Source organism: Pipistrellus hanaki (assembly GCF_964339955.1).
Source record: "Pipistrellus hanaki genome assembly, chromosome: 5".
Classification (NCBI taxonomy): Eukaryota; Metazoa; Chordata; class Mammalia; order Chiroptera; family Vespertilionidae; genus Pipistrellus; species Pipistrellus hanaki.
The window spans coordinates 71,409,987-71,434,087 of NC_140507.1; the positions used below are offsets into that span (position 1 = coordinate 71,409,987).

Sequence of the window (24,101 nt, forward strand, 5' to 3'; positions counted from 1 at the left end):
CAGCAGCAAGCGCCCAGGGAGAAAATGGGCGTTGGGGCAGAGGCTCATGCTCAGTCTGGGCAGGGACCCGGGTACCTGACACAGGCCTCCTCCAGGGAAGACACACAGGACTCTCTCCACCCCTCCCTCATCCATTTATTCGTCAGCCCACCAACAGGAGGTCACAGCTCGGGTGGGGTCTGACCAGATCCCCACCCTCCAGGCCCACAGGAAGTCTGTGGCTAGGGCATAAAGGTGACCGGGGCACACCAGGAAAGGTGCCACAGCGCTGCCAGCACTTTGGGAAAATCCAGGGTCCCCAAGTCACCAACTACACTCGCTGGCAGGTGGGAGGGAGGTCGGCCTGGCCAGGGGGAGGAGGACAAAATCCCAAGTGTCCCAGCACCAGTCTAATCCTCATAAACCACGGGCAGGCAGCACGCACACGCTGGCCCCTGCCTCACAAAGCACATTTATGGAAATCGAACACGGGTGGGGCGGCCCGCTGGCTCGGCCAGGCTCCGCATTTCCCGATCACATGTTGGCTCGTTCTCGCTGCAACCGCGAGTTGTAGGCGCGGGATACGGTGTTCCAGGCGTCCATGTAGCGGTCCATGCACATGGCAATGCATTTCTGGAGGCGAGGAAAGCGCAGGGATCAGCTCAGGGTTTCCCTAACCCCCGCCCTCCCCTCCAGGCAGTGGACTGCGCACGCGCAGCGGTCACACGACCCGCCCCCTTCATTCACGCACGCGCAGAGGCCCCTCGCCAGTCCGAGCCCAAGACCCGCGCCGGCCCCAAGGGTCTCACCTGCTCCGAATTGTCCAGAGAGCCCCCCGGCTTCCCGATGCATTTCCGGAAGCACTTGTCCGTCATCCTCTGTGGGGACATGCAAACCCTCAGCCGCTACGCCCGCCTCCTAGCGGCCCCCGCGGCCCTCGGCCCCCGGCCCCCGACCCCCGACCCCAGCCCGGCCCCGGACCTGCAGCAGCTCCTGCGCGTTGGCCACAGCGATCTGCACCTTCACCTGCTCCATGATAAGCCCGGGGTCCAGCTTGCCGCTGCCGGAGCCGCCGAAGTCCGAGCTGAAGCTATCCATAGCTCCGCAAAGTCAACCGGCTCGCGGCCGCGTGCGCCGACCCGTACCTGCGCCGGAAGTTCGGCGGCGCGTGGGGTCATGGGAAATGGAGTCTGGGCGTGCTGGGGGCGGGGCGACGGTCCAGACCACAACTCCCACAAGCCCTCGGTTACGTTGGGAGCTGAGGTCTCGCGTAGATTGCGAGGCCGCAGGCTGCGCCGGGAGCGGGTGGCCCCGACCTCTTCGCGGGGAGAAGCTTTCCGAGCCCGGCTCCAGCCCAGCCCACCGCGCATGCGCAGGCGGTGGCGGCGGCAGTGAACGGTGCTCGCCGCCGGGAGTGGAGCTCGGGGGAAGCCTCCTGGGCGCCTCCGGAGTTGGAGAAGCCGCCGTGGGGAGAGCCCGCTGGCAAAACAGTGCGGAAAGCGACGGCAGCAGGTACTGCCCGGGGAGGTCAGGAAGTGGAGCCGGTCCGCACCTGCCAGTGGTGTGTGGGTGGGTCCTCACCACTGGTTAACCCGGAGGAAGAGGATGCCTGCCCGACAGGACTCCTGTGTCAACTGGGCTCGAATTCCTAGCCAGAGGCTCGCTGCCATTGCTTGCAGGGGCCTCTCACCCCCACATTGCATTTTGGGGAGAAGCTGCAGAGTAAGTCTGCAGACGGAAGGCTGCGTTCTCTCTGTAGTCACTCCCAGACCAGCTGTAGTCAATAGAGCACAGTGTTCGCAAGGTTACTTCTCGTCGTGAGCTCTGTGTCTTCCACTTCATGCCAGTGCAGAAAGGAAGGAAGGAAAAGAGATCTCTACCCGATTTTACCCAATGGTTAGAGCGGCGGCCGCGGCCTGAAGAGTCGCGGGTTCGATTCCGGGCAAGGGTGCGGCGTGGGTCAGGACGCGCGCGGGAGGCAACCAATTGATGTCTCTCGCTTCATTGTTTCTCTGTCTCTCCCCTTCCTCCCCTCTCTAAAAATCATTGGTGATGGGGGGGAGGGGAGAATATCCTCAGGTGAGGATTTTTTAAAATTTTATTTTTAAATTGAAGTACATTTTTTTTAAATAGTAAGTTACATTTTATTTATTTATTTAATATATTTTATTGATTTTTCACAGAGAGGAAGGGAGAGGGATAGATAGCCAGAAACATCGATGAGAGAGAATCATCGACCAGCTGCCTCCTGCACACCCCCACTGGGGATATGCCCACAACCAATGTACATGCCCCTGACCGGAATCGAACCCGGGACCTTTCAGTCCCCAGACCGACGCTCTATCCACTGAGCCAAACCGGTTTCGGCTTGAAGTACATTTTAAGTGATGTCAGAGAGAATAAGCTTTACAGTTTAAGTTATCTATTATTATGGATACCACTTAATGTAATTTTGGAAGTTAGTGGTTCTGTAAATTGCTTTATTGCAGTTAAGTGTGCTATATGATGGATTGGTGTTTTCTCTGAGGCAGAAGGAACATTCCTTTCTCAGACGTCACCCAGCAGGTACTCAGGCCCCCACTGCGAGAGGTGCTATCGAGGTTACGGGAAGGGTGAACCCTGCTACTATTCACTAAAACAATTTAGTTTCATAGAAGAGATGAAACTGTTACCTGACAATTAGGGAATAACCTGACTTTATTAGCAGCTGGCTTTAACTTCTCAACCATTAATCCAGAAATATATTTCAACCAGAGACTTGACTTCCTGGAAAACAAGTCTTATACAAGAGCAGCAACATTCTGGAACATACAGGATCTAGTAAGCAAATTCAGTTTACTAGATCCTGTAGAGAGCGTCTACCTCAGCCCGGAAACCGCAGGGAGAGTAATAGATTGATGAGAATGTGCTAAATTGGTAAAGAAATTGAGTTCTCCCCTTTTCACCTGTGAAATCAGGATGAAGTATTGAAACGGGAAGAGTTTATTTTTCTTATTCCCATCTCACCTCCTTCCTTTTTGGCAACCATCAGCTTGTACTCTGCACTGAGTCTGTTTTGTTTTGTTATGCATTTGTTTTTGTTTGTTTTTAAATATATTTCATTGATTTTTTTTTACAGAGAGGAAGGGAGAGGGATAGAGAGCCAGAAACATTGATGAGAGAGAAACGTCGATCAGCTGCCTCCTGAACACCCCCCTGGGGATGTGCCTGAAACCAAGTACATGCCCTTGACGGGAATCGAACCTGAGACCCTTCAGTCCACTGGCCGACACTCTATCTACTGAGCCAAACCGGTTAGGGCTGCCTTTGTTTTGTTTTTTAAGATTCTGCGTGTAAATTAAGCCATATGGCATTTGTCTTTGTCATTCTGGCTTCTTTCACTTAGCATAATACCCTGTAGGTCCATCCATGTTGTCACAAACGGTGAGATTTCACTCTTTTTGTGGCTGAGTAATAGTCCCAGTGTATTTTCACGTGTCACAGTAATGAAAACCAGCCTGTTGTCCCACCGCTCCCCCCAGCTGTCCTCTTGGGCAGGAAGAGGGGTGTCGCCCAGGTCTGCTGTTAGAAAACGCCCAGAGTTGCAGCCCCGCGGGCTCTGGTGAAACAGAGCAAGTAACTGATGGAAGGGCCCCTCGCTCTGCACCGTCTGGCCCAGTCATCCCCGGGTGAGGGGCACCATCAGGAGGGGGGCGGGGGGACTCCTCATTGGGGGCCCAGGCATCATTGGCGCCGGCCCTCCCATAGGCGGCCATCATCCCAGGAGGGGGAAGGCCCATTGGCATCATGGGAAGGCCCCATTCGGGGTGCTGGCGGTACACCAGGGCGAGAAGGGCCTGGAAGACAGGGGTGGGATCTGCCCCTGCAGGAGGAGCAGAGGAGTAGGAGGTGCCCTTGCTGAAATGCTGCAGTCGTCGTTTTTCAGTCGTGCTCTTGCCTCCATTTCTGATAGTCGTCTCACATTCTCTGTGTGTGCTGCCACTGCAGGATGTCTTCCTCACAGACGGAGAGTCATGGGTGAGGGGGGTATGGCAGTAGTCGCCATAAGACTTGGGCAACTCTGTTCCTTGTACCATTCTCTGTGTGAACCGGTTTGGCTCTTTGTCTCCCCCCCCCCCCCACATTGACCCCTTATAGCCTGTGCTCATCCCCCACCCCACCTCAGGCCTTCACCACCCTATTGTCCATGTCCATGGGTTATGCATATATGCATAAAGTTCTTCGATTGATCCCCTCCCACCTTCCCTCTGAGATTCCATAGTCTGTTTCATGTTTCTATGTCTCAATTTTGTTCAACAGTTTATTTTGTTCATTATTTTCCACATGTGAGAAAGATCGTGTGATACTTGATTTTTCTCTGACTGGCTTATTTCACTTAGCATAATACTCTCTAGGCCCCTCCATGCTGTCTCAAAGGGTAAGAGATCCTTCCTTTTTACTGCTGCATAGTGTTATTCCATGGTGTAAATGTACCGGTTTTGTGTTTTTTGTTTTGTGTTTTTAATTTATTTTAGAGTGGAAGGGAGAGGAAGAGAGAGACAGAAACATCAATGATGAGAGAGCATCATGGATTGGCTGCCTCTTGCACTACCCCATTGGAGATTGAGCCTGTAGCCTGGGTATGTGCCCTGACCATGGAATCGAACCATGACCTCTGGGTTCATAGGTCAATGCTCAGTCACTGAGCCACCATGGCCAGGCTTACCACAGTTTTTTATCCACTCATCTGTCGATGGGCACTTGTGCTGTTTCTAGATCTTAGCCATTAAAAACCGTGCTGCTATGTACCACCTCTCTATCTAATTTCTGTAGCTTAGCTCTGGTAAATAATGCTGCAGTGAACACAGGGATGCTTGCGTCTTTTGAAATTAGTGTGGTTTTTTCCCTTTGGATAAATACTTCCAAGTAGAATTGCTGGATTGTACGGCAGCTGTATTCTTAACTTAAAAATATATATATATTGATTTCAGGGTGAAAAATAGAGGGGGAGAGAAAAATATCAATGATGAGAGAGAATCATTGATTGGCTGCCTCCTGCATACCCTCTACTGGGGATGGAGCCCACAACCCAGGCATGTGCCCTGACCAGGAATCACACTGGGATCTCCGCATTCCTAGGTTAATGCTCAACTATTGAGCAACACTGGCCAGGCTTTAACTTTAAATTGTTCTTCTTCTTTTTAACTTTGTTATTGAGTATTACAGATGTCCCTCTTTTTTCCCCCCCATTTCCCCCTTCCACCCAGTTCCTGCCCCACCCCAGGCCTTCACCACCCTATTGTCTGTGTCCATAGGTTATGCATATCCTACATAATAAAAGGCTAATATGCAAATCGACCAAATGGCAGAACAACCGGTCGTTATGACACACACTGATCACCAGGGGGCAGACACTCAGTGCAGGAGCTGCCCCCTGGTGGTCAGTGCACTCCCGCAGAGGGAGCGCCGCTCCGCCAGGAACCCTGAGCGGGGCTCACGGCTGGCAAGCGCAGTGTGGTGGGAGCCTCTCCCGCCTCTGGCAGCGCTAAGGATGCCCCCAGGGGATCGGCCTAAGCCAGCAGTTGGACATCCCCCGAGGGCCCCCCGGACTGCACAGTCTTGGAGTTGAGTGTTGAGTGGTGTTGGCTCATTGGGAGGAATTGGCCTCCGTTTCAGTTGGCTGTGAGGACCAGCTGTGTCTGTAACGGAAGAGCTGCTGTGCAGGAGACACGTCCCCTGTGGGGCAGGACTTGCTTCAGTGGGCGTCTGCCCCTTGATGTGCCACTGGTGGGTGTGTGGGGTTGTAACCTGGGGTGGTCTGAAGCTGTCTGCTGGGGACCCTGTCTCTGGGGCCTCTTGGGAGGTGCAGAGTCAGCCACTGCCTGGGGCCACCCGGCAGGAGCTACAGAGATCGCAGATGCCCGCTATCGGTCTGGGCGAGGAAGTGTCAGGCGAGGCCCAGCGGTGAGGCAAGGCAGGCCGGTGCTAGTGCTGGGCGTTGGGCCTTTCATTGATAAGTTTGGGGCATGCCCACTCCAGCGCCATGTCACTCACCGGTGTCTGACAGAACAGGCGGGGTGCTTAACGTGTTAGCACGGCGTGACGCCTGAGCCAGGACAGGCCATTCATACGGAAAAGCAGCTACAAACAGCGCGGGTGGGCTGCACGGTGGGTGGGGTGGGGTCCCGGGAATCACCAGGGCCCAGCGAACAGTGTGCGCCACACTGATGGAGACTCGGGTATGGCCGCCAAGCTGCTCCTCGACACAGGGCCGGGGGGGGGGGGGGGCGGGGAAGAGGGGGGTCCCAGCATAGGAACAGTGACCCCTGTGGGCACCCTGTCTGGGAGAAAGCTGCCCCAATGCCAGACAATCCAGTTCCTTCCCGTGTCCCTGGATTTCCCCAAAGCTGCAGCCGGGGCTGGAGCTTGGAGGAATCATGAAGGTGCAAGCTCATTTGTGGGCTTTTAAGAGGAACACCTGGGATTCCATCAGCCACAATCCCCACTGGTTTTTACACCCAAAGTCACGGGGACTTCTCTTCCCAGCCCTGGGCTGGAGGGGCTGGGACCCCTGCCTCTCGGTGGAGGCCTCTTTGGAGATCTCCCTCCTGGTTAAAAAAATGTCATTCGTGGCTGTCACCCAGCCCTCCCACCAGCCTCTGTGCTTTCTTACTTTTCATTCAGGCAGATTTCAGGTGGTTCGGAATGATGCTTGCTCTGTATTTTAGTTGTAATGTTGTGGTTGTGGGAGGCAGTGAGTAACGGCATTTACCTACACAGCCATCTTGGTTTCTTCTAATTTCATTTTTCAATTACAGTTGACAATATTCGTTTCAGGTGTCCTTTTCACCCAGCTCCCTTCCGGCAAACCTGTTTGTTCTCTGCCTGTGAGTCTGTCTCCTTTGTCATAGATAATGGTCTGTATTAGGGATGATTTATTTCTGCGATCTCTGTTCTATTGATCTATAATGTCTGTTTATGCCGGTGACGTCCTGTTCTATTGTTTGATATCAGGGATGGTGATGTCTCCCACTTTGTTCTTTCTCACGATTTCTTTGGATGTTCGGGGTCTTTTGTGATTCCATTTAAGTTTTAGGATTATTCTAATTCTTTGTATGTATGTGTGTGTGTGCGCATGTGTCCAAAGTGAATCCCATTAGTTTAGGAAACCAAACCCTTGGCAGTAGCCCTCTCTCTGGCCAGTATCAGAATATCCCAGACTTGTAAGTGGCCTGCAGGTTTCTGCCTGCTTCAGCCTCACAGGCGGACGCCATCATGGATGGACCGATTGAATATGCATAAAGTTTCCTCCTCCTGCTGTATTTCCCATTTCCTTTGTTGTCCTTTTCAGGTTTGCTTATATTTTCTCTTTGTTGAAATTCTCCCTAAATACTTCTCCAATTTGGTGAGCATCATTATAACTTTTTCTTTGAATTCTTTACCAGGAAATTACTTATTTCCATTTCCTTAACATGTTTTTATTGTTCCTTTGAAAGATAGTTTTTTCTTTTCATTTTGTTTAACTGTGTGTGAAGGTTTTTAAGAATCGGACAAGCCTTAGCTGGTTTGGCTCAGTGTATAGAGCACGGGTCTGTGGGCTGAAAGGTCCGGGTTCAATTTCAGTGAAGGGCACAGGCCTGGGTTGTGGGCTCAATCGCAGTGGGGGGTGTGCAGAAGGCAGCCAATTAATGATTCTTCCTCATCACTGCTGTTTCTCACTCCCCCTCTCTGAAATAAAAATAAAAAAGAATTGGACAAAGTAGCCCTAGCATGTGGCTCAGTGGGTAGAGTGCAGTCCCGGGTTTGAATCTTGAAAAGGGCACGTGCTTTGGTTGCAGGTTCGATCCCTGGCCCTGGTTGGGGAGCATTCGTGAGGCAACCAGTCAATGTTTCTCTCACATTGATATTTCCTTGTCTTTCCCTCTCTCTAAAAATCAATGGAAAAATATCCTCCGGTGAGAATTAACAAAAAAGAGAGAAAAAAAGAATTAGACAAAATTCCGCTCTCCCGGTCATGGAAAAGTGTTCTGATGTAGTAGACTGCAGGCGGTGTGGCGGTAGGTGAGCTGGTGCCTAAGGACTGGCCTGGGGTCGGGAGCCAGGTGTGTGTAGTAATGTGCTATCCCACTTGCTCCCTTTGTTCAGGCCAAAACAGGCTCATGAAATGTAAGACTGAGCCCCACCTCTCCAGCCTTCTGTTTATCTCGTTGTGCAGAAAGTGGCCTGTGTAGGTGATGGCTGTCAGGGGGTCTGGGCAGTTGGTAGGAGCCTAGCAGGTACCTAAGCGTCAGTCTCAGGTGGGGGCCCGGGCCCTGGCGTCCCTTGTTCAGAGGCAGGAGGATCTGGGCCAGCGGCTGTGAGCCACTGCAGGCCCCCTGCGCCCTGTGCAGGTGGAGGACTCGAGCAGTGGTGCTCCCTGCCTTCTGCTCATCTCTGCCTTGTCTGTCAGAGACCACGTCCAGCCCTCAGGTGTCTCAGGGACAGGAACTGTTGTGTGAGTTTGCTCCTGGGAGGGGTGAGGTCAGTGGGACCCTGCACTGCCCATCCCGACACCCTCCAGTGAGTCTTTCGGGAAGAAGCCCATTGGCATTTAACAGTTGGGCTTCAGTAATCGGCTTCAGAGTAAGCTCAGAGGCACAGCTTAAAAGCAAGATGTTTATTGGAGTGTTGTACAAAACGTTTCCAGTCAGAAAATGTATATTACAAAGCATCGGAGGGAAGAAAAGACCACACATTTGGCATGCACCTTAAAACCACCGACACATCTGAAATGAAAGTGCAGACCCCCCCCCCCAACCCCACCCCGCAGTTCTGGAAGCCGCCTCCACTGCCAGTGTGCTGAGGCCGGATGACGGAAAACCGGTGAGTAGCTGCTGGCGGGGGAAGGGTGGTCCTGCGGACATGCTCACAGGAGCACACGCAGGGTCTCCTGTCCTCTCCGCTCGGAAACTAGCTGAGTGATCGCGTCCGAGGTGGGCGCCCAGGCCTGGGCTCTGACCTCCCCGCGGCTGGGGGCCGGCCTGGTTTCTCTCTGGGACCAGTGCTGGGTTCAGTCACGTGACGGGGGCTCAGACAGAGGAATCCCTTCTGCATCACTGTAAGTGGCTTAGAGCTAAGCCCGTTTAAGGAGACTGCACTGTTTCCCTGGCCAGGGCAGGCAGTTTCACGTTGATTCTGCCCCATGGTTCGGACACTTCGTTACTGACGAGTGTCCCCCCCCAGCCCAGATGACTCTCCCCGCTGGTGGCCTGGCCACTTCCCGGCTCCCCCCAAGGCTGTCAGGCCCTGGGGCCCTCTCCCTTTCTGTCCACAAGCTTGTAACAGAACGACCGTTAGCAAACCACGGACCCAAATTCAAAAAGTTCTGATTCCCAGACTCCCCAAAATGTCACTGCCCCTTTTGTGTGGGGTGGGGGTTGCACACAGCCTTCAGCCTCAGGAACCTGCCAGCACCCAGGAAAGGTTCGGGTGGGTACAGGTGCTGCACTGCCAGGCTCTCTGCGGCCTACCAGACCCTCTGAGTTGTCCTGGGAACTTAGGGTGGCCACGGGAAGGACCAGCTGTAAAGCGAGGGCTGTGGTGAACCCTGAACATACACATTTGGTTCAGCCACTGGGGTTCCACGGCCACGGGCCCTGGTCTCCACCCCTCTCCACTATAAGCAATTCCCCAGGAAAGCCAGGCCTGGGGGTGCGCAGGGCAATGGGCAGGGGTGCTGCTCCCAGCCACGGGGGCCAGGGGGCCAGCCATGGGGTGCTCTGAGACTGCCCAGGCTCATAGCTGCCCTTTCTGAAGAAGTGTGCCATCCGGCTCAGAGCTCCCTGGGGGAGGGTCCCCGTGACTCTGGCCTGAGCCATGGAAGCAGGATCGGCGATCTGAGTACTGACCAATGTAAAAAAATAAATATCCATTAAAAAAATAACTTCTGTGTATCTAGGTGGGGCTGTAAACGGTAGGCTAATGCAGAGAGGGTCACGAGGCAGCCAGGAGCTAGCCCTGTCATGGAACCACCCTAAAGGGGGCAGCTGGCAGTGGCCTGAGTAACTATTTCCACTAGAGTTACAGATAGAAGCAAGAGTAGTGATAGATATGCAGAATACAGTGTCCACAAAAAACGTATACACTGTAATAGCTGATACTCAACTTAAAAAACGTGTTTTAATAAACACTGCCTTTATAATTATTCAGTGTGTATACATTTTTTGGGGTCACCATGTATATATGTATATGAGGGTGGGAGGCTGGCAGTGAGCCCGGCACAAGGTGTGTGTGGGGGAGGGGCGTCCAGTGGCTCCGGAAGCCAGTGTCTCCGTGACGGGCGGGCACCGAGTGGTTCCACGTGGACGTGGTCCTAAAACCGAGTTCACACTCGTCCCCTCACTTTACCGGCTACCAGTCTTGGGTTGGAAGTGTCCCTTCCCCAGGCTTCCTTCTCTCCTGTCCTCCTGGTCTTGTTCCAGAAATGCATGGTTAGGCAGCCACAGTGGGGACAAGGAGCCCCCACCCAGCGGCGCCCTGGTCACCAGGTGGAAAACCCTGCTTGTCACCAGCACCTTCAGAGCAGGAGCCGCAACAACCCCAAAGCCAGGCAGACAGTAAAGCCTGTGACTCCCACGAGCTCCCACACCCCGTTCTGGGGGCCTCCAAACCCACGGGACACCCCATCCCACCAGGCAGGAGCCTGGATTCTGATTTTGGTTTTTAAAAGCTTAATAACACAAAGGACAACTACTGAATTCCTGCAGCTTCTCTGCCCTCCCCTCAGACTGGGGAGGGCGGGGCAGTGCTGGGCCCTCCAGCCTCTAAGACCAAACCCCTCAGCCATTAGGTTCCTGGGCCCGGGGTCCACCCCACGGGAATGGGCACCGAGAGACACCTGGACAGTGGTTGGAGGGAGGGTCCGTAGAAACCCACTGAGAGGACAGACAGAGACCCACCCCGCGTTCTGGCAGTTCGCTTAAAATTCTCTAGAAATGTATGAAGGACTGGAGAAAGCCAGTGATATGAAAAGTCTTCAGTGGCTCTGGGGAGAGAGGCGGCGAGCGTGCTCCATCACATCACGCGGCAGCCTCTGGAGGTGGTCCTCGGGTCCCCCTGGAGGAAGGACAGCGCCGTCACACGTGCCCCAACCCCACCAGGGCCGGAGCCGCCTCAGGAAGACAGGGCTAATGGCCTCGGCCACAACTGTCCCTGTTCCAGAACCTTCCACGTCTCCCTTCTGTTTTCAGCTACATTAACATGTCACAATTCTGTCTCAAACACCAGAAGCCGCACAGCCTAATCTAAAGGTGTGGTGCGAGAATCTCCATCTTCTCCCAAAGGCCATCATTTAACTCACCCTTCTCCGACCAAAGTCATGGTGCCAGAGGGCCTTTGGAGACCACGAGAGCAGTGGTGCCACCTGGAGAGGCACCCCACCCCCAGGGGTCCCAGGACTGGTACCCCGAGTCCACACAACAGGCAAGACCTAGAGGCAAGGAGTGCTGCCCCCACGGCTGCTCTGACTACAAACTGCAGGGCCCGCAGTGCACGTGTGCATGTGTGCACGTGTATGCATGTATATGTATGAGTGAGCCCGGGGCCTACCTGCTGATGGAAAAGATCCTCCTCGCCAAACTCGGCTCCCTCCTCCTCTCCCTCCTCCCCGTTCTCGGTCTCCCGCACCACCGAGGACTGCTTCACCGTTCTGATGGCCACTTCCTGTGTAAGACAAGAGCCATGACCACCCAACCCCTCAGGTGCAGCGCCCAGCCCACATAGGTGCAGCCACCATGCTTGTTCAGGGTGTCACCACCCTGCAGAGTGCCATCTGCGGACCGGGCCCCACCCCAGGCTCCTTCCTGCACTGGCTGGTGGTGTGGTGTGAGGTGGATAGGGGAGGCCCCAGGGCTGAGGCAGAGGAACCCCACATCCCAAGCCCCAAATACCCACCTCCCCATCAGCGTTGACAAGGACAGTCCGGAAGCTCTCGCCTGTGCCCCAGCTGCTCTGACTCTTCCACACAAGTGTTGATGGGGGGCTGTGGGCCACCCCTGCGCCAGCTGCCCATACCTGGAGACACACAGGAGGGCCTCCATGTCAATGTTGGCTCTGGTCCCAGTCCATGTGCTGTTAGCCCGTCCCTTATCAGAGCCCCCAATAGATATACCAGGGATTTAATCCTTCCAACCTTACTGGGTCCTACCCAGACATGATCACTAGGGAATGGAAGAAGAGACTGAAGTTCATAGTGGCCAAGGACACTCATCTTGGCAAACAGGATGAGCTGGGATCTGTTAGCTTCAAGGCCCATGTCCATAACTGTTAGTTTCATCTCTTGCCAATTCCCACTGGCCCAGATAGCCTGGACCAGTGGTCAGCAAACTTTGACTCGCGAGCCACATGCGGCTCTTTGGCCCCTTGAGTGTGGCTCTTTCACAAAATACCATGGCTTGGGCAAGTCTATTTTGAAGATTTAGAAAAAATTCTTTAGAAAAAGTTTTAAAAAGTTGGCTCTCAAAATAAATTTCAATCGTCGTATGTTGATATTTGGCTCTGTTGACTAATGAGTTTGCCGACCACTGGCCTGGACCGACCCACCTCCACCATGGGAACCTGGCATGACACTTAGGCATTCCAAAGGGCTCTGGGGAGGGCCCATTGGAACAATGCCGCACACACGTGATTTGTGACTGCGGGCAGCTTTTCTCAAAACCGGATACTCAACCACGACTCCATCCCCCACGCCTGGTCCTGCTTCTCCAGCCCCATCACACGTCCTGTCACCTGTCTGTATGCTGCCATCTCCCTCCCACTGGTGGTGACTCCTCCTACCCCCCACTCCCTCCACCCACTCCACCTACCGTGACAGTCTGGCCAGCCCGAAGCACATACTTGGGTGTGAACTTGTAGGCAATCTCTGCCCCTTCTAGGATCTGCCTCTTGATCCTCCAGTTCCCCAGAGACTGGTCCTGCAAAGGGGAACGGCCTGAAACACAGCCCAGACCCAACGGGGGAACCCTCCGCCCAGCAGCAGGGCTCCTTACCTTGTCCGAGCTGTTCTTCAGCTGCACAAACTTGCCCTCCAGGTCGATCTCCTCAATGCTCACGCTGCCCGTGGCCGAGGCCTGCTGGGCCAGGTGGAAGCTGCTGCTGCTGCTGCTGCTACCGCCCGAGCTGATGCCACTGGAGCCCGTGCCCAGCGGCTCCTCTGTCTCCAGCCGCCTCCGCTTGCTGCGGCCAGAGCGTCCCATCATGGACACACTGCTGCCGCTGCTCGAGGTGGCCCTTGAGATGGTGACCCGTGACGATGGGCTGGGGGAAAGCTTCAGCCTGGGGGAGGGGCACAGGGTGACTGGTGGTGGCTTAAGGTCAGAACGGAACAGCCCAGACAGTGCAAAGTGGGCAGACTCACTCAGCAGTCCATCCTGACCAGCCCCAGGCTGGCCTCTCCTCCTTATACCTCCCTAACCCCGCCCCCCCACCTCCCACCCTCTCCCTTCCTGCCACCTGATCTCTCCTCCTAGCCAGCAACCTCTTGCTTTCTCTTCCCCCCACCTCTTCTCACTACCCCTTGCCTCCCCCTTTCCCTCACCTCTCCTCCTCGCCCTCCAGCAGCTTGCGGTAGGCACTGATCTCCATGTCCAGAGCCAACTTGACATCCAGCAGCTCCTGGTACTCGGCCAGCTGCTGCTGCATCACGTCTCGCATTTCTGTCATCTCCAGCTCCTTAGCGTCCAGCATCTTCCGGAACCTGTCACGCTCCCCGGCCAGGGCCTCCTCGAGCTCCCGGATCCGGTCCTCAGCTGCACTAGCCTGGGGAGGGGTCCACGGGCCAGGTCAGGGCGGCTGTGGGTCGTAAGCAGCCCACCTGGCTCCAAGCCAGACCCCAGGCCTGGTGGGGGCAGCAGCTGGGAGCCTCACTCAGGGAGGGACAGGAATGGCCGGGTGCCTAACTACCCCAGGCGGGAGGAAGGACTGCTAGGTGGTGGGGCAGGGGCAGGGGCAGGCAGGGACTCCAGTCACCTGCTTCTGGAGGCTGGAGAGCTGGTAGCTGAGGGACTCAACTCGCATGCGTGCTTCCTTCAGCTCCTCGCGGGCAGCGCTGGCGGCCTTATCGTTCTGGTCCGAGCACAGCTTGGCGTTGTCCAGCTGAGGAGACGGGAGCAGGGAGATGAGGACCCGTACGTTCCTGTCCGTCCCCGCTCCCTGTCCCGTCCCCGCCCCTGTCGTCCCCGCCGCTCTCCGGCCCTCCCCGCACCTTGGCCTGGTAGGCCTGCTCCAGCTCCAGCTTGTAGAGCCGCACTTGCTCGTCGTGCTGGCTGCGCAGCTCCTCCAGGGCCTGTGCCATGCGGAAGTCGTACTCCTGCTGCTGGCCGCTGTCCACCTCCACCAGGTGCCGCTCGTGCTGCCGGCGCGTCTCCCGCACCTCCTGGGGACAGAGGGTGCCGGTTAACACCCCCAGCCCTGCCACCAACCCCTCCTGCTCACCAGTGTCTCCCCCCCGAGTGTCAGGTGTGCAAACAGGGAACCTCTGAGGAGTCACCCCGGTTCACAGTCACCAGAGGACACAGCCCAAACGTCCTTCAATGGTGAGTGGACAAACTGACTCAACCACGAAAAGGAACAAAGCACTGGTACTCGCTACAACATGGATGGTCCTTGAAAACACGATGTCCAGTGAGAAGCCAGACACCAAAGGCCGCACAGTGAACTGTCCAGAACAGGCACATCCAGAGACAGGAAGTAGGGGGTGTGGGGGAAACTGCTAATGGGTGCCAGGCTTCTTTTTGGGGTGATGAAATGTTCTAGAATTAGAGGTGATGGTTCCTCAACCTTGTTGAATACTAAAAACCACTCTAAATTGTACACTTTAAAAGCTTTATGAGCCGAAATCGGTTTGGCTCAGTGGATAGCGCGTCAGCCTGCCGACTGAAAGGTCCCAGGTTTGATTCCGGTCAAAGACATGTACCTTGGTTACGGGCACATCCCCAGTAGGGGGTGTGCAGGAGGCAGCTGATGGATGTTTTCTAACTCTCTCTTCCTCTGTAGAAAATCAATAAAATATATTTTTTTAAAAAAGCTTTATGACATGAGAATATTTCAATGAAATTATCCTTATCTAATAAGGAGGGCATATGCTAATTGATTGCCACGCCCTCAAAGGTGGTGGAGCCTACAGCCACAAGATAGCGGTGCCCAGTCCCTCAGCCCCTCCGGGGCACCTGCCTCTAGGGTTCCCAACCCCCTCAGCCCTCCAGCCCCCAGGACCCGCCCGAGGCACAGGCAAGCCTCGGATGTTGGCTGCCCGGCTGCCCAGCTGCCCAGGGCCGGCCAGGCTTGCGCTGCTGCAGCAGCAGAAGTGCGATGGGGGCGTCACCTCCCGCCCCTGAGGACTGTGAGAGGGGCAGGCGGCTAAGGGACCCCCCCACCTCCAGTGCAAGAATTTTCATGCACTAGGCCTCTAGTTAGAAAATACGTTTCTGACCAAGTCTGTCCCAGGTGTCCAGGGCCTGAGACATCTGGCCACTGACAGTGACAGGCGGAAGTCCAAACACTCAGTGGGGCCAAGTGCAGGTGGGGGGAAGACTAGGGGCTCCAGAGGAAGAGGATCCTCTTCTCTCATGCCAGCTCAGAAACCAGTCGTCGTCGCTGTCATCCCAGGAAGCCGTGACGGCACGCCCGCCTGAACCACGTGCCCCACAGCTTCTCGCCAGTCCCGCTGGCAGTGCCCTGCGCACACCCCTCACTGCCCCCCATGGGCTCCCTCCAGTCCCCTTTGTGGAGCCCCCCAGGAGCTCGGCACAGCCCACTCAGGGCCCCCTTCCACGCTGTGCTCCCATCACCCCACAGGGGCCTCCTCATTGGTCCCTGGTAGACTGGGGTACCTCCATGGGTGCCCCCTCAGCTCTCCTCCTGGCCTTCTCCCTGGCTCCCCTGGCTGTCATGGGGCCTGGCTGGAGCCACAGACCACTTCTCAGCTGCATGTGCGCCCTCCTGCCAGCAGCTCTTCCCGCCCAGGAACTGCCCACTGCCCGGCTGCAAGGTTCCGTCTGGGCCATGGCAGCACAATGGGCCCTGTGATGACGACGTGGGAGGGCCCCACATGAGCCCCCTCACAGCCAGGCCTGGCTATGCCAGGGAGCCAAGGCACAGGGATTAGGATGAGGGGTGACCAGACTCAGGAACAGAGGGGAGTGCATGGCCCCACCCTGCCCTTGGATGGGGAGGGACTGGAGCGGACTGAATGGTGGCCCATAAAGGAATACCTGCACCCTGGCCAGTGTGGCTCCCTTGGTTGGAGCATCATCCCATATACCAAAGGGTGGCAGGTTCAATCCTCAATTCAGACATGTGCAGGAGGCAACTGATCAATCAGTTGAATCCTCTCTACCCACCCCCCCTCAAAAAAAAAAAAAAAAAAAAGTATAGCTATATCTTAATCCCTAGAACCGAGTGTGGCCTTAATTTAAAAAGAAAAAAGACTTTGCAGATAAAATTAAATTATAGGTCTCAAGGTAAGATCACCCTGGATTATCCAGGTGGGCTCTAAACCCAATGACGAATCCATCTTTTTAAAAATCCTCACCCAAGGATATTTTTCCATTGCTTTTAAGATAGTAGAAGGGAGGGGGTGGGAGGAGAGTGGGGGGGGGTGGGGGAGGAGAGAGAGATATCAATTAGTTGACTCCTGAATGTGCCCTGACTGGGGTCGGGGATCAAATCCATAACCCAGGTACATGCCCTTGATTGGGAATCAAACCCGAGACCCTGCAGTCTGTGGGCTGACGCTCTAACCATTGAGAAACCCAGCCAGGGCAAAGTGTCCATCTTAAGAAACGCCCTGGCCCCGCCACTTCTGCTAAGTGGTTAAAGCGTCAGTCTACAGACCGAAGGGTGCAGTCTGGGCTGAGGGACGCCCCCATGCACGAATTTTGTGCACCAGGCCTCTAGTTTTCAATAAAGGAACAAAAACATACCATGTTGTCTGAGAAAGGGAAGTTTCTTCAATAAATGGTGCTGGGAAAACTGGACAGCCACATGCAAAGGAGTGAAACTAGACTGCTGACACCACACACAGAAATGAACCCAAATTAGATGAAAGTCTTAAGTGTAAGACTTGAAATAATAAAATACAAGGCAGCCAGCCCTGGACAGTTTGGGCCAATGGTTAGTGTTGGCCTCCAAATGAAGGGTGTGGGTTTGGTTCCAGGTAAGACCATGTACGTGTGTTGCAGGCTTGATCCCTGGTCCCAGTTGGGGCACCTGTGGGAGGCAACCAATTGATGTGTCTCTTTCATATCAATGTTTCTCTGTCTCTCCCCCTCCCTTCCACTCCCTCTGAAAATTCAATGGAAAAAATATCCTCAGGTGAGGATTAACAACAAAAAACAACCAACCAACCAAACAGGAGAAGATATTTGCAAACAATACCGCAGATAAGAGATTAATTAATACCCAACATATATAAAGAACTTACTTATACAGCTCAACAATTAAAACAAAAGCAATCGCCCTAACTGGTTTGGCTCAGTGGATAGAGAGTTGGCCTGCAGACTGAAAGGTCCCAGGTTCAATTCCAGTCAAGGGCATGTACCTTGGTTGCGGGCACATCACCAGTGGGGGTGTGCAGGAGGCAGCTGATCGATGTTTCTCTCTCATCAATGTTTCTAACTCTCTATCCCTTCCCCTCCTCTCTGTAAAAAATCAATAAAATATATATTTTTAAAAAATCCTATTAAACAATGAGCAGAGGACCTTTTCCTAAGATGACACACCAGTGGCCAATAGACATATGAAAAGGTGCTCAATGTCATTTCTCAGTAATCATCAGAAAACGGCAAATTAAAACCCAATCCCAATGAGATCTCACCTCACACCTATCAGAACGGCTATCATCAATGAATGAGCAAACAAGTGTTGACAAAAGGGAACTCCTGTTCTGTTGTACTGTTGGTAGGATTATAAATTGGCATAGCCACTCTAGAAAACAGTATGGAGGTGCCTTAAAAATTAAAAATAGAACCACCTTATGACACAGCAAATCCTTTTCTGATTATTTACCAGAAAAAAAAAAAATACTAATTCGAAAAGATAGATGCACCTTATGTTCATTGCTATATTATTTACAATAGTCAAGCTATGGAAGCAACCTAAGTGTCCACTCATAGCTGATTAAAGATAGGGTACATACATACAATGGAATATTACTCAGCCATAAAAAATAATAAAATCTTGCCATTTTTGGAGATGCAAATCAAAACAACAATGCGGTACCATCTCACACCTGTCAGAATAGCCAACATCAACACATCAACAAACGACAAGTGTTGGCGAGGTTGCAGAGAAAAAGGAACCCTTGTGCACTGCTGGTGGGAATGCAGACTGGTGCAACCACTGGGGAGAACAGTATGGAGTTTCCTCAAAAAACTGAAAATGGAATTCCCATTTGACCCAGTAATCCCACTCCTCACTCCTAGGAATATATCCCAAGAAACTAGAAACACCAATCAGAAAGGATATATGCACCCCTATGTTCATAGCAGCACAATCTACAATAGCTAGAATCTGGAAACAGCCTCGGTGCCCGTCAGCAGATGATTGGATCCAAAAACTATGGTACATCTACACAATGGAATACTATGCTGCCATAAAAAAGAAGGAATTCTCATCATTTGCAGCAACCTGGATAGAACTAGAGAACATCATGCTGAGCGAAATAAGCCAGTCAATGAAAGAGAAATACCACATGACCTCACTCATTTATGGATATTAAAGAACATTATAAACTGATGAACCAAAAGTCAGATATAAAGACAGTAAAGCAACAAGCAGACTGTAAAATTACAGCCAGGAGGGTAGGGAGATCTGGGGGAGATAAGAGATCAACTGAAGGACTTGTATACATGCATCTAAGTACAACCAATGGACACAAAACTCTGGGGAGGGAGGGTATGTATGGGGGGGAGGGGCAATGTTAAAATATATACACAGATAATTTAATAAAAAAATAAATAAAGAAAAGTTAAAAAAAAAAAACTTAAAAAATCTTGCCATTTTCAACAACATGGATGGACCTACAAGGTATCCTACAACATGAAGCCGGCACCGGTTTGGCTCAGTGGTAGAGCGTCGGCCTGCGGACTGAAAGGTCCCGGGTTCGATTCCGGTCAAGGGCATGTACCTTGGTTGCGGGCACATCCCCAGTGGGGGGTGTGCAAGAGGCAGCTGGTTGATGTTTCTCTCTCATCGATGTTTCTAACTCTCTATCCCTCTCTCTACCTCTCTGTGAAAAATCAATAAAATATATTAAAAAAAAAAAAAAAAAAAAAGGTATCCTACAACATGAAATAAGTTGGAAAAATAAGAGAGAAAGAAAAATACCATATGATTTCACTTATATGTGGAATCTAAAGAACAAAACAAACAAACAAAATAAAATGGAAACAGACCCACAGATGCAAAAAACAAGTTGATGGCTACTAAAGGTGCTGAAGGAGAAAGGGATGGGAACTGAAAAATAAATGGAAAAATCATATATCTGGTAAGTGATTAATAGAAAAGAAGTAATGGATTAGCACTGCTCAACATATTATTCAGAACTGGTCATCATGTCACCTTTCAGCACCCTTGCTTTTAGTCTGTCCACCTGGCTTTACCACCTGGATAAAGAAACACAAAAAGACACTCGATTCATTCCCTGGTTATCCTGACCACTGAGGTCTAACAATTACCTTCTGCACATCCGATTGGTCCAGCCATGCAGGGAGTTCCTCTGTGACACTGGAGTGGGTGGGACAGCCGCAGGCCACTTACATTTTTGTTTTGTAACACTGGCCAGAGAGAGGGCTATCTCAAAGGGCTTGGTTTCCTAAATTTTTCTGATAAGAGTGATCTTGGCATACACACACACACACACACACACACACACACACACAGAATTAGAACAACAAATCCTAGCACTTATATGAAACCAGAATAGACGCCAAGTAACCCTGGCTGGTATGGTTCAGTTGGTTGCGTATTGTACAATGCACTGAGAGGTCACCAGTTCAATTCCCAGTCAGGCACATACCTATATTTCCGGTTCTATTCCCTATCAGGGTATGTGCAGGAGGCAACCGATCAATGTCTCTCTCTAAAATCAATAAAACATGTTCTTTTTAAAAAAGGACACCAAATAGCCAAAGAAATTTTGAGAAAGAACAAAGTGGAAGGTACCATGTGCCCTGATATCAAACCATACTATAAAGCTACAACAATCAAAACGGCATAGTATGGGCATAAAAACAGACACACAGGTCAAGGGAACAGAACAGAAAACCCAGAAATAACCCTCAGTGTTAAATTGACCTACAAAGGAGGCGAGGATATACAATGGGGTACAGACTGGCTCTTCAACAAGTGGTGCTGGGAAAACTGGAGACACATGCAAAACAAAACAAACAAACAAACAAACAAAACCAAACCAAACCAAACCAAAAAAAAGAAGGTGGACCACATGCTGACACGAGAGAAAAGCTCACCTCCTCGAAGACGCTCTTGCGGAAGTCCAGCTCCTCCTGCAGGCTCTGGCAGCGGTTCTCCAGGTCCACGCGCATCAGCGTCTCCTTCTCCAGCTGCTTCTTGGCCACTGAATGGCCGTCCTCGGCCTGGGAGACACCGGACAAGCTGAGGTGACAGCCTGTCTGCTGCCCTTTGTTGCACTCGTCTGCTCCTCGTGCTCAGGGATGTCCTTAAATACCAAACTCACACCTGCGTGAAGTCCCCTGGCCACCCCAGGACCCACACGCCCAGCCCCTCGAGCCTCTTGTCTCCAGGCGGGGAGGCCTCTCCCGGGCCTACCTTGGCCAGCTGGGCCCGAAGCTCGGCCACGTCACCCTCGAGGCTGCGCTTGTCGCTGAGGGCAGCAGCCAGCTCGGCCTCGCTCCGGTGGAACAGGGACTCCAGCTCCTTCACACGGCCCTGGGCCACCGTGAGCTCACCGTCCCTCTTCTTGGAGCTGAAAGTCAGGAGCGGAGGTTAGCTGGGAGGCCTGAGCAGCTGTGCATGGGCCCAGGGAGGGCCTAAGGCAAAATTCACTTCTGTTTGAGCCAAGGGCCCTTTTGCTCTTGGGACTTGACCCATTCCCCACTTTCTGATAAGGGAGCCTCACCTGTGGGCATAAAAAGTGACCCTCCTGAAACCTGCCCTGCCCTTCAGGACTCTTTTCAAATACAAGTGTTCAAAACCCCCTAAGGATGGGTTTTCATGTCCTTTTCTGAGATTTTTTTTTTAAATATATATTTTATTGATTTTTTTACAGAGAGGAAGAGAGAGGGATAGAGAGCTAGAAACATCGATGAGAGAGAATCATCGATCAGCTGCCTCCTGCACACCCCCTACCGGGGATGTGCCCACAACCAAGGTACATGCCCTTGCCCGGAATCGAACCCGGGACCTTTCAGTCCGCAGGCCGACGCTCTATCCACTGAGCCAAACCGGTCCCGGCCTTTTCTGAGATTTTTAATTGTGAAAAGAATCACTTAGGAGAGAATGCTAATGTGTAATTTATTAAAGTTATAAATTAAAAGCCTGGCCTTTGAAAGTTGACCTCCTGCGTGAACTTTAGTTATTTCTTTCACACAGGATCACCTGGTATTCTAATGGACAATGATCTCCAATATCAAATATTTAAGATGTCAAATGGATTCTTTTTTTTTTTTTTTTTAATTTATTGATTTTTTACAGGGAGCAAGGGAGAGAGATAGAGAGATAGAAACGTCAATGAAAGAGAAACATTGACCAGCTGCCTCCTGCACATCCCCCACTGGGGATGTGCCCGCAACCAATGTACATGCCCCTGACCGGAATCGAACCCGGGACCTTTCAGTCCACAGACCAACGCTCTACCATTGAGCCACACCGGTTTCGGCTCAAATGGATTCTTAAATATACATCAATTAATAGCATGAACGTTAGACTCCTATACATTTCTGAATGTAATTCTGCATTTTCTTGAAAGCTTATCCACCTATTTCCCAACTTGTTGGGCCATCTTAGTAATTGGGGACACTAAGGTCTCAGTACTGGTGACACAGGGCTGGGCCATTCTGAGGGGCTGTCCTGTGCACTGTGGGAAGTTGAGCAGCATCCCTAGCCCCACCCCTTTGAGGACCACAAATATCTCCAAGCACCACCCAGCTCCCTGGGGGCAGTCACCCTGGATGAAAACCACTGGGGACACTGCATAAGCTCAGTGAACGGGGGTGGCACAGAGATCAGAGGCTTCAGTGTGGAGAACGCTGTCCTCACTCCAGAGCTGCCTGTGGAAGCAGCCCCGCTCACACGAAGCAGACAAATATGCTGCCTATTAGACATGAACCTGTTTTAAGGACAGATGAGCCCTAACCAATTTGGCTCAGTGGATAGAGCGTCGGCCTGCAGACTGAAGGGTCCCGGGGACCCAAGAGGCCCTGGTATCTGGGATGTATTTCTCTTCTATAATTGAAACTTTGTAGCCTTGAGTAGAACTAAGCCTCCTGCTCGCTCCATGTCGCAGCCATTTTTGTTAGGATTTCTCTTCTATAATTGAAACTTTGTAGCCTTAAGCGGAGGTCAAGGCAGGCCAGGGCAACTCAAGCCTTCTGTTTTCTCCAGCTCTGTGGCTGCTACCATTTTTGTTGAGATTTATTTATCTTCTATCATTGAAACCTCGTAGCATTGAGTGAGGCCTGGGCCAGCAAGGGTACGCAGAAAGCTTGGCTTCCTCCATTGCCAGGGAAACCCAAGCCTCTCTCCTGCTCTCTGTGGCCACAGCCATCTTGGCTGGATTTATTTGCATATTTACTCCTTATTGGCTTGTGAGTGTAGGGAAGGTACGGTCAATTTGCATATTACTCTTTTATTATATAGGATGGCTCATTCATTAATGTAAGACACTGACAATGGGGAAACCCAACAGGTGATTTTTGAAACCGAACTTTCCATTCATTTTCCTGTAAACCTAAAACTGCTAAAAACAAACAAACAAACAAACAAACAAACAAATCCCCTCTGTTAAAAAAAGGAGGAGAAAAAAGCCTAGCCAGTGTGGCTTGGTGGTTGAGTATCAAGTCATGCACCAGGATGTTGTCGGGTTGATTCCAGGTCAGGGCAGATGCCCAGATTTCGGGCTTGATCCCCAGTGGGGTGCAAGCAGGAGGCAGCTCATCAATGTTTCTCTTTCATCAGGTTTCTCTCTCTCTCTCTCCCTAAAAAAATCAATTAAAAAAACTTTTTTTTAATTTATTAATCAAAAAAAGAAGAAAAAATGCCACAAATATGAAGGTGGCTGTTGGCACTACCAGAGGAACTCAGGAAACCAGGGTCCAGGCCTTGGTCCTGGTCACTGCTGAGCTGAGGGACCGTGGACAAGTCCCAATCCCATGCCTCAGTTTCCCACTCTGTAAAGAGATGATGATAGCCTGGCCTTGCTAGGGTCACTGTGAGGATGAAAGGGGATCATGCCTGAACTTGGTGTTACTCATGGTATCCCCTGTATTACTTTAATACTTGATGTAGTATTTAAATTATTTTATTACACCCTGGCCGGGGGTCTCAGTTGGGCTGGAACACTGTCCTATTCACCAAAAGGTTGTGGGTTCAATCCCTGGTCAGTGTGCATCGGGAGGCAACTAATAGATGCTTCTCTCTCTCCAGAAACCAATGAAAGCATATCCTCAGGTGAGGATTAAAAAAAATTACTTTGGCCATATGTGGTCTGGCTCAGTGGATACAGAATTGGCCTACGGACTGAGGGGTTCCAGTTTGATTCCAGTTAAGGGCACATGCCCAGGTTACGGACTCAATCCTCAGTGCAGGGAGTGCAGGAGATGGCTGATCAATGATTCTCTCTCATCACTAACATTTCTATCTCTCTCCCTCTCCCTTCTTCTTTGAAATCAATAAAAATATCTATATTTTTAAATTACTTTGCCCTAGCTGGTTTTACTCAGTGGTTAGTGTCGGCCCTCAGATTAAAGGATGGATTCCAGCCAAGAGTACATACCTTGGGTGCCTGGTCAGGGCGGGTACGGGAGGCAACAGACTGATGTGTCTTTCTCACATCAGTGTTTCTCTCTGTCTCTCCCCTTCCCTTCCACTCCCTCTAAAAACCAACGGGGGGAAAATATGTCATTGGGTAA

At 52.1% G+C, this 24,101-nt stretch overlaps 2 protein-coding genes across 3 annotated transcripts in view; both read right to left on the reverse strand.

Moving 5' to 3' along the window:
* Positions 1-118: 118 nt before the first annotated feature.
* On the reverse strand, positions 119-1,155 carry TIMM13 (translocase of inner mitochondrial membrane 13). Its single transcript, XM_084883574.1, has 3 exons — positions 961-1,155; positions 789-857; positions 119-612 (listed from the first exon to the last, which is right to left on the reverse strand). The coding sequence occupies exons 1-3, from the start codon at positions 1,075-1,077 to the stop codon at positions 514-516; spliced, it is 285 nt and encodes a 94-aa protein (XP_084739700.1). The 5' UTR covers positions 1,078-1,155; the 3' UTR covers positions 119-513.
* A 7,444-nt stretch (positions 1,156-8,599) lies between these two features.
* Positions 8,600-24,101, reverse strand: part of LMNB2 (lamin B2) — a 28,589-nt gene continuing 13,087 nt past the window's right edge. The window contains exons 3-12 of one of the 2 annotated variants that reach the window (XM_084883511.1): positions 20,782-20,938; positions 20,463-20,588; positions 14,198-14,368; positions 13,963-14,088; positions 13,532-13,752; positions 12,984-13,269; positions 12,801-12,908; positions 11,890-12,009; positions 11,545-11,658; positions 8,600-11,052 (exon numbers count right to left, since the gene is read on the reverse strand). In XM_084883511.1, the coding sequence (XP_084739637.1) occupies positions 11,011-11,052; positions 11,545-11,658; positions 11,890-12,009; positions 12,801-12,908; positions 12,984-13,269; positions 13,532-13,752; positions 13,963-14,088; positions 14,198-14,368; positions 20,463-20,588; positions 20,782-20,938 (1,471 nt within the window). In that variant the 3' untranslated portion in view covers positions 8,600-11,010. Of the gene's footprint in view, positions 11,053-11,544; positions 11,659-11,889; positions 12,010-12,800; positions 13,270-13,531; positions 13,753-13,962; positions 14,089-14,197; positions 14,369-20,462; positions 20,589-20,781; positions 20,939-24,101 lie in introns of both variants that reach the window. The other variant, XM_084883510.1, reaches the window with a different exon arrangement.

Bases quoted from the DNA above. Each gene is read 5' to 3' on its own strand.
- TIMM13 (XM_084883574.1), bottom strand. From the start codon at position 1,077: ATGGATAGCTTCAGCTCGGACTTCGGCGGCTCCGGCAGCGGCAAGCTG. The intron at 858-960 runs GTCCGGGGCCGG...ATGTCCCCACAG, and splicing joins ACGCGCAGGAGCTGCTGCAG to AGGATGACGGACAAGTGCTT. The intron at 613-788 runs GTGAGACCCTTG...CCTCGCCTCCAG, and splicing joins CTCTGGACAATTCGGAGCAG to AAATGCATTGCCATGTGCAT.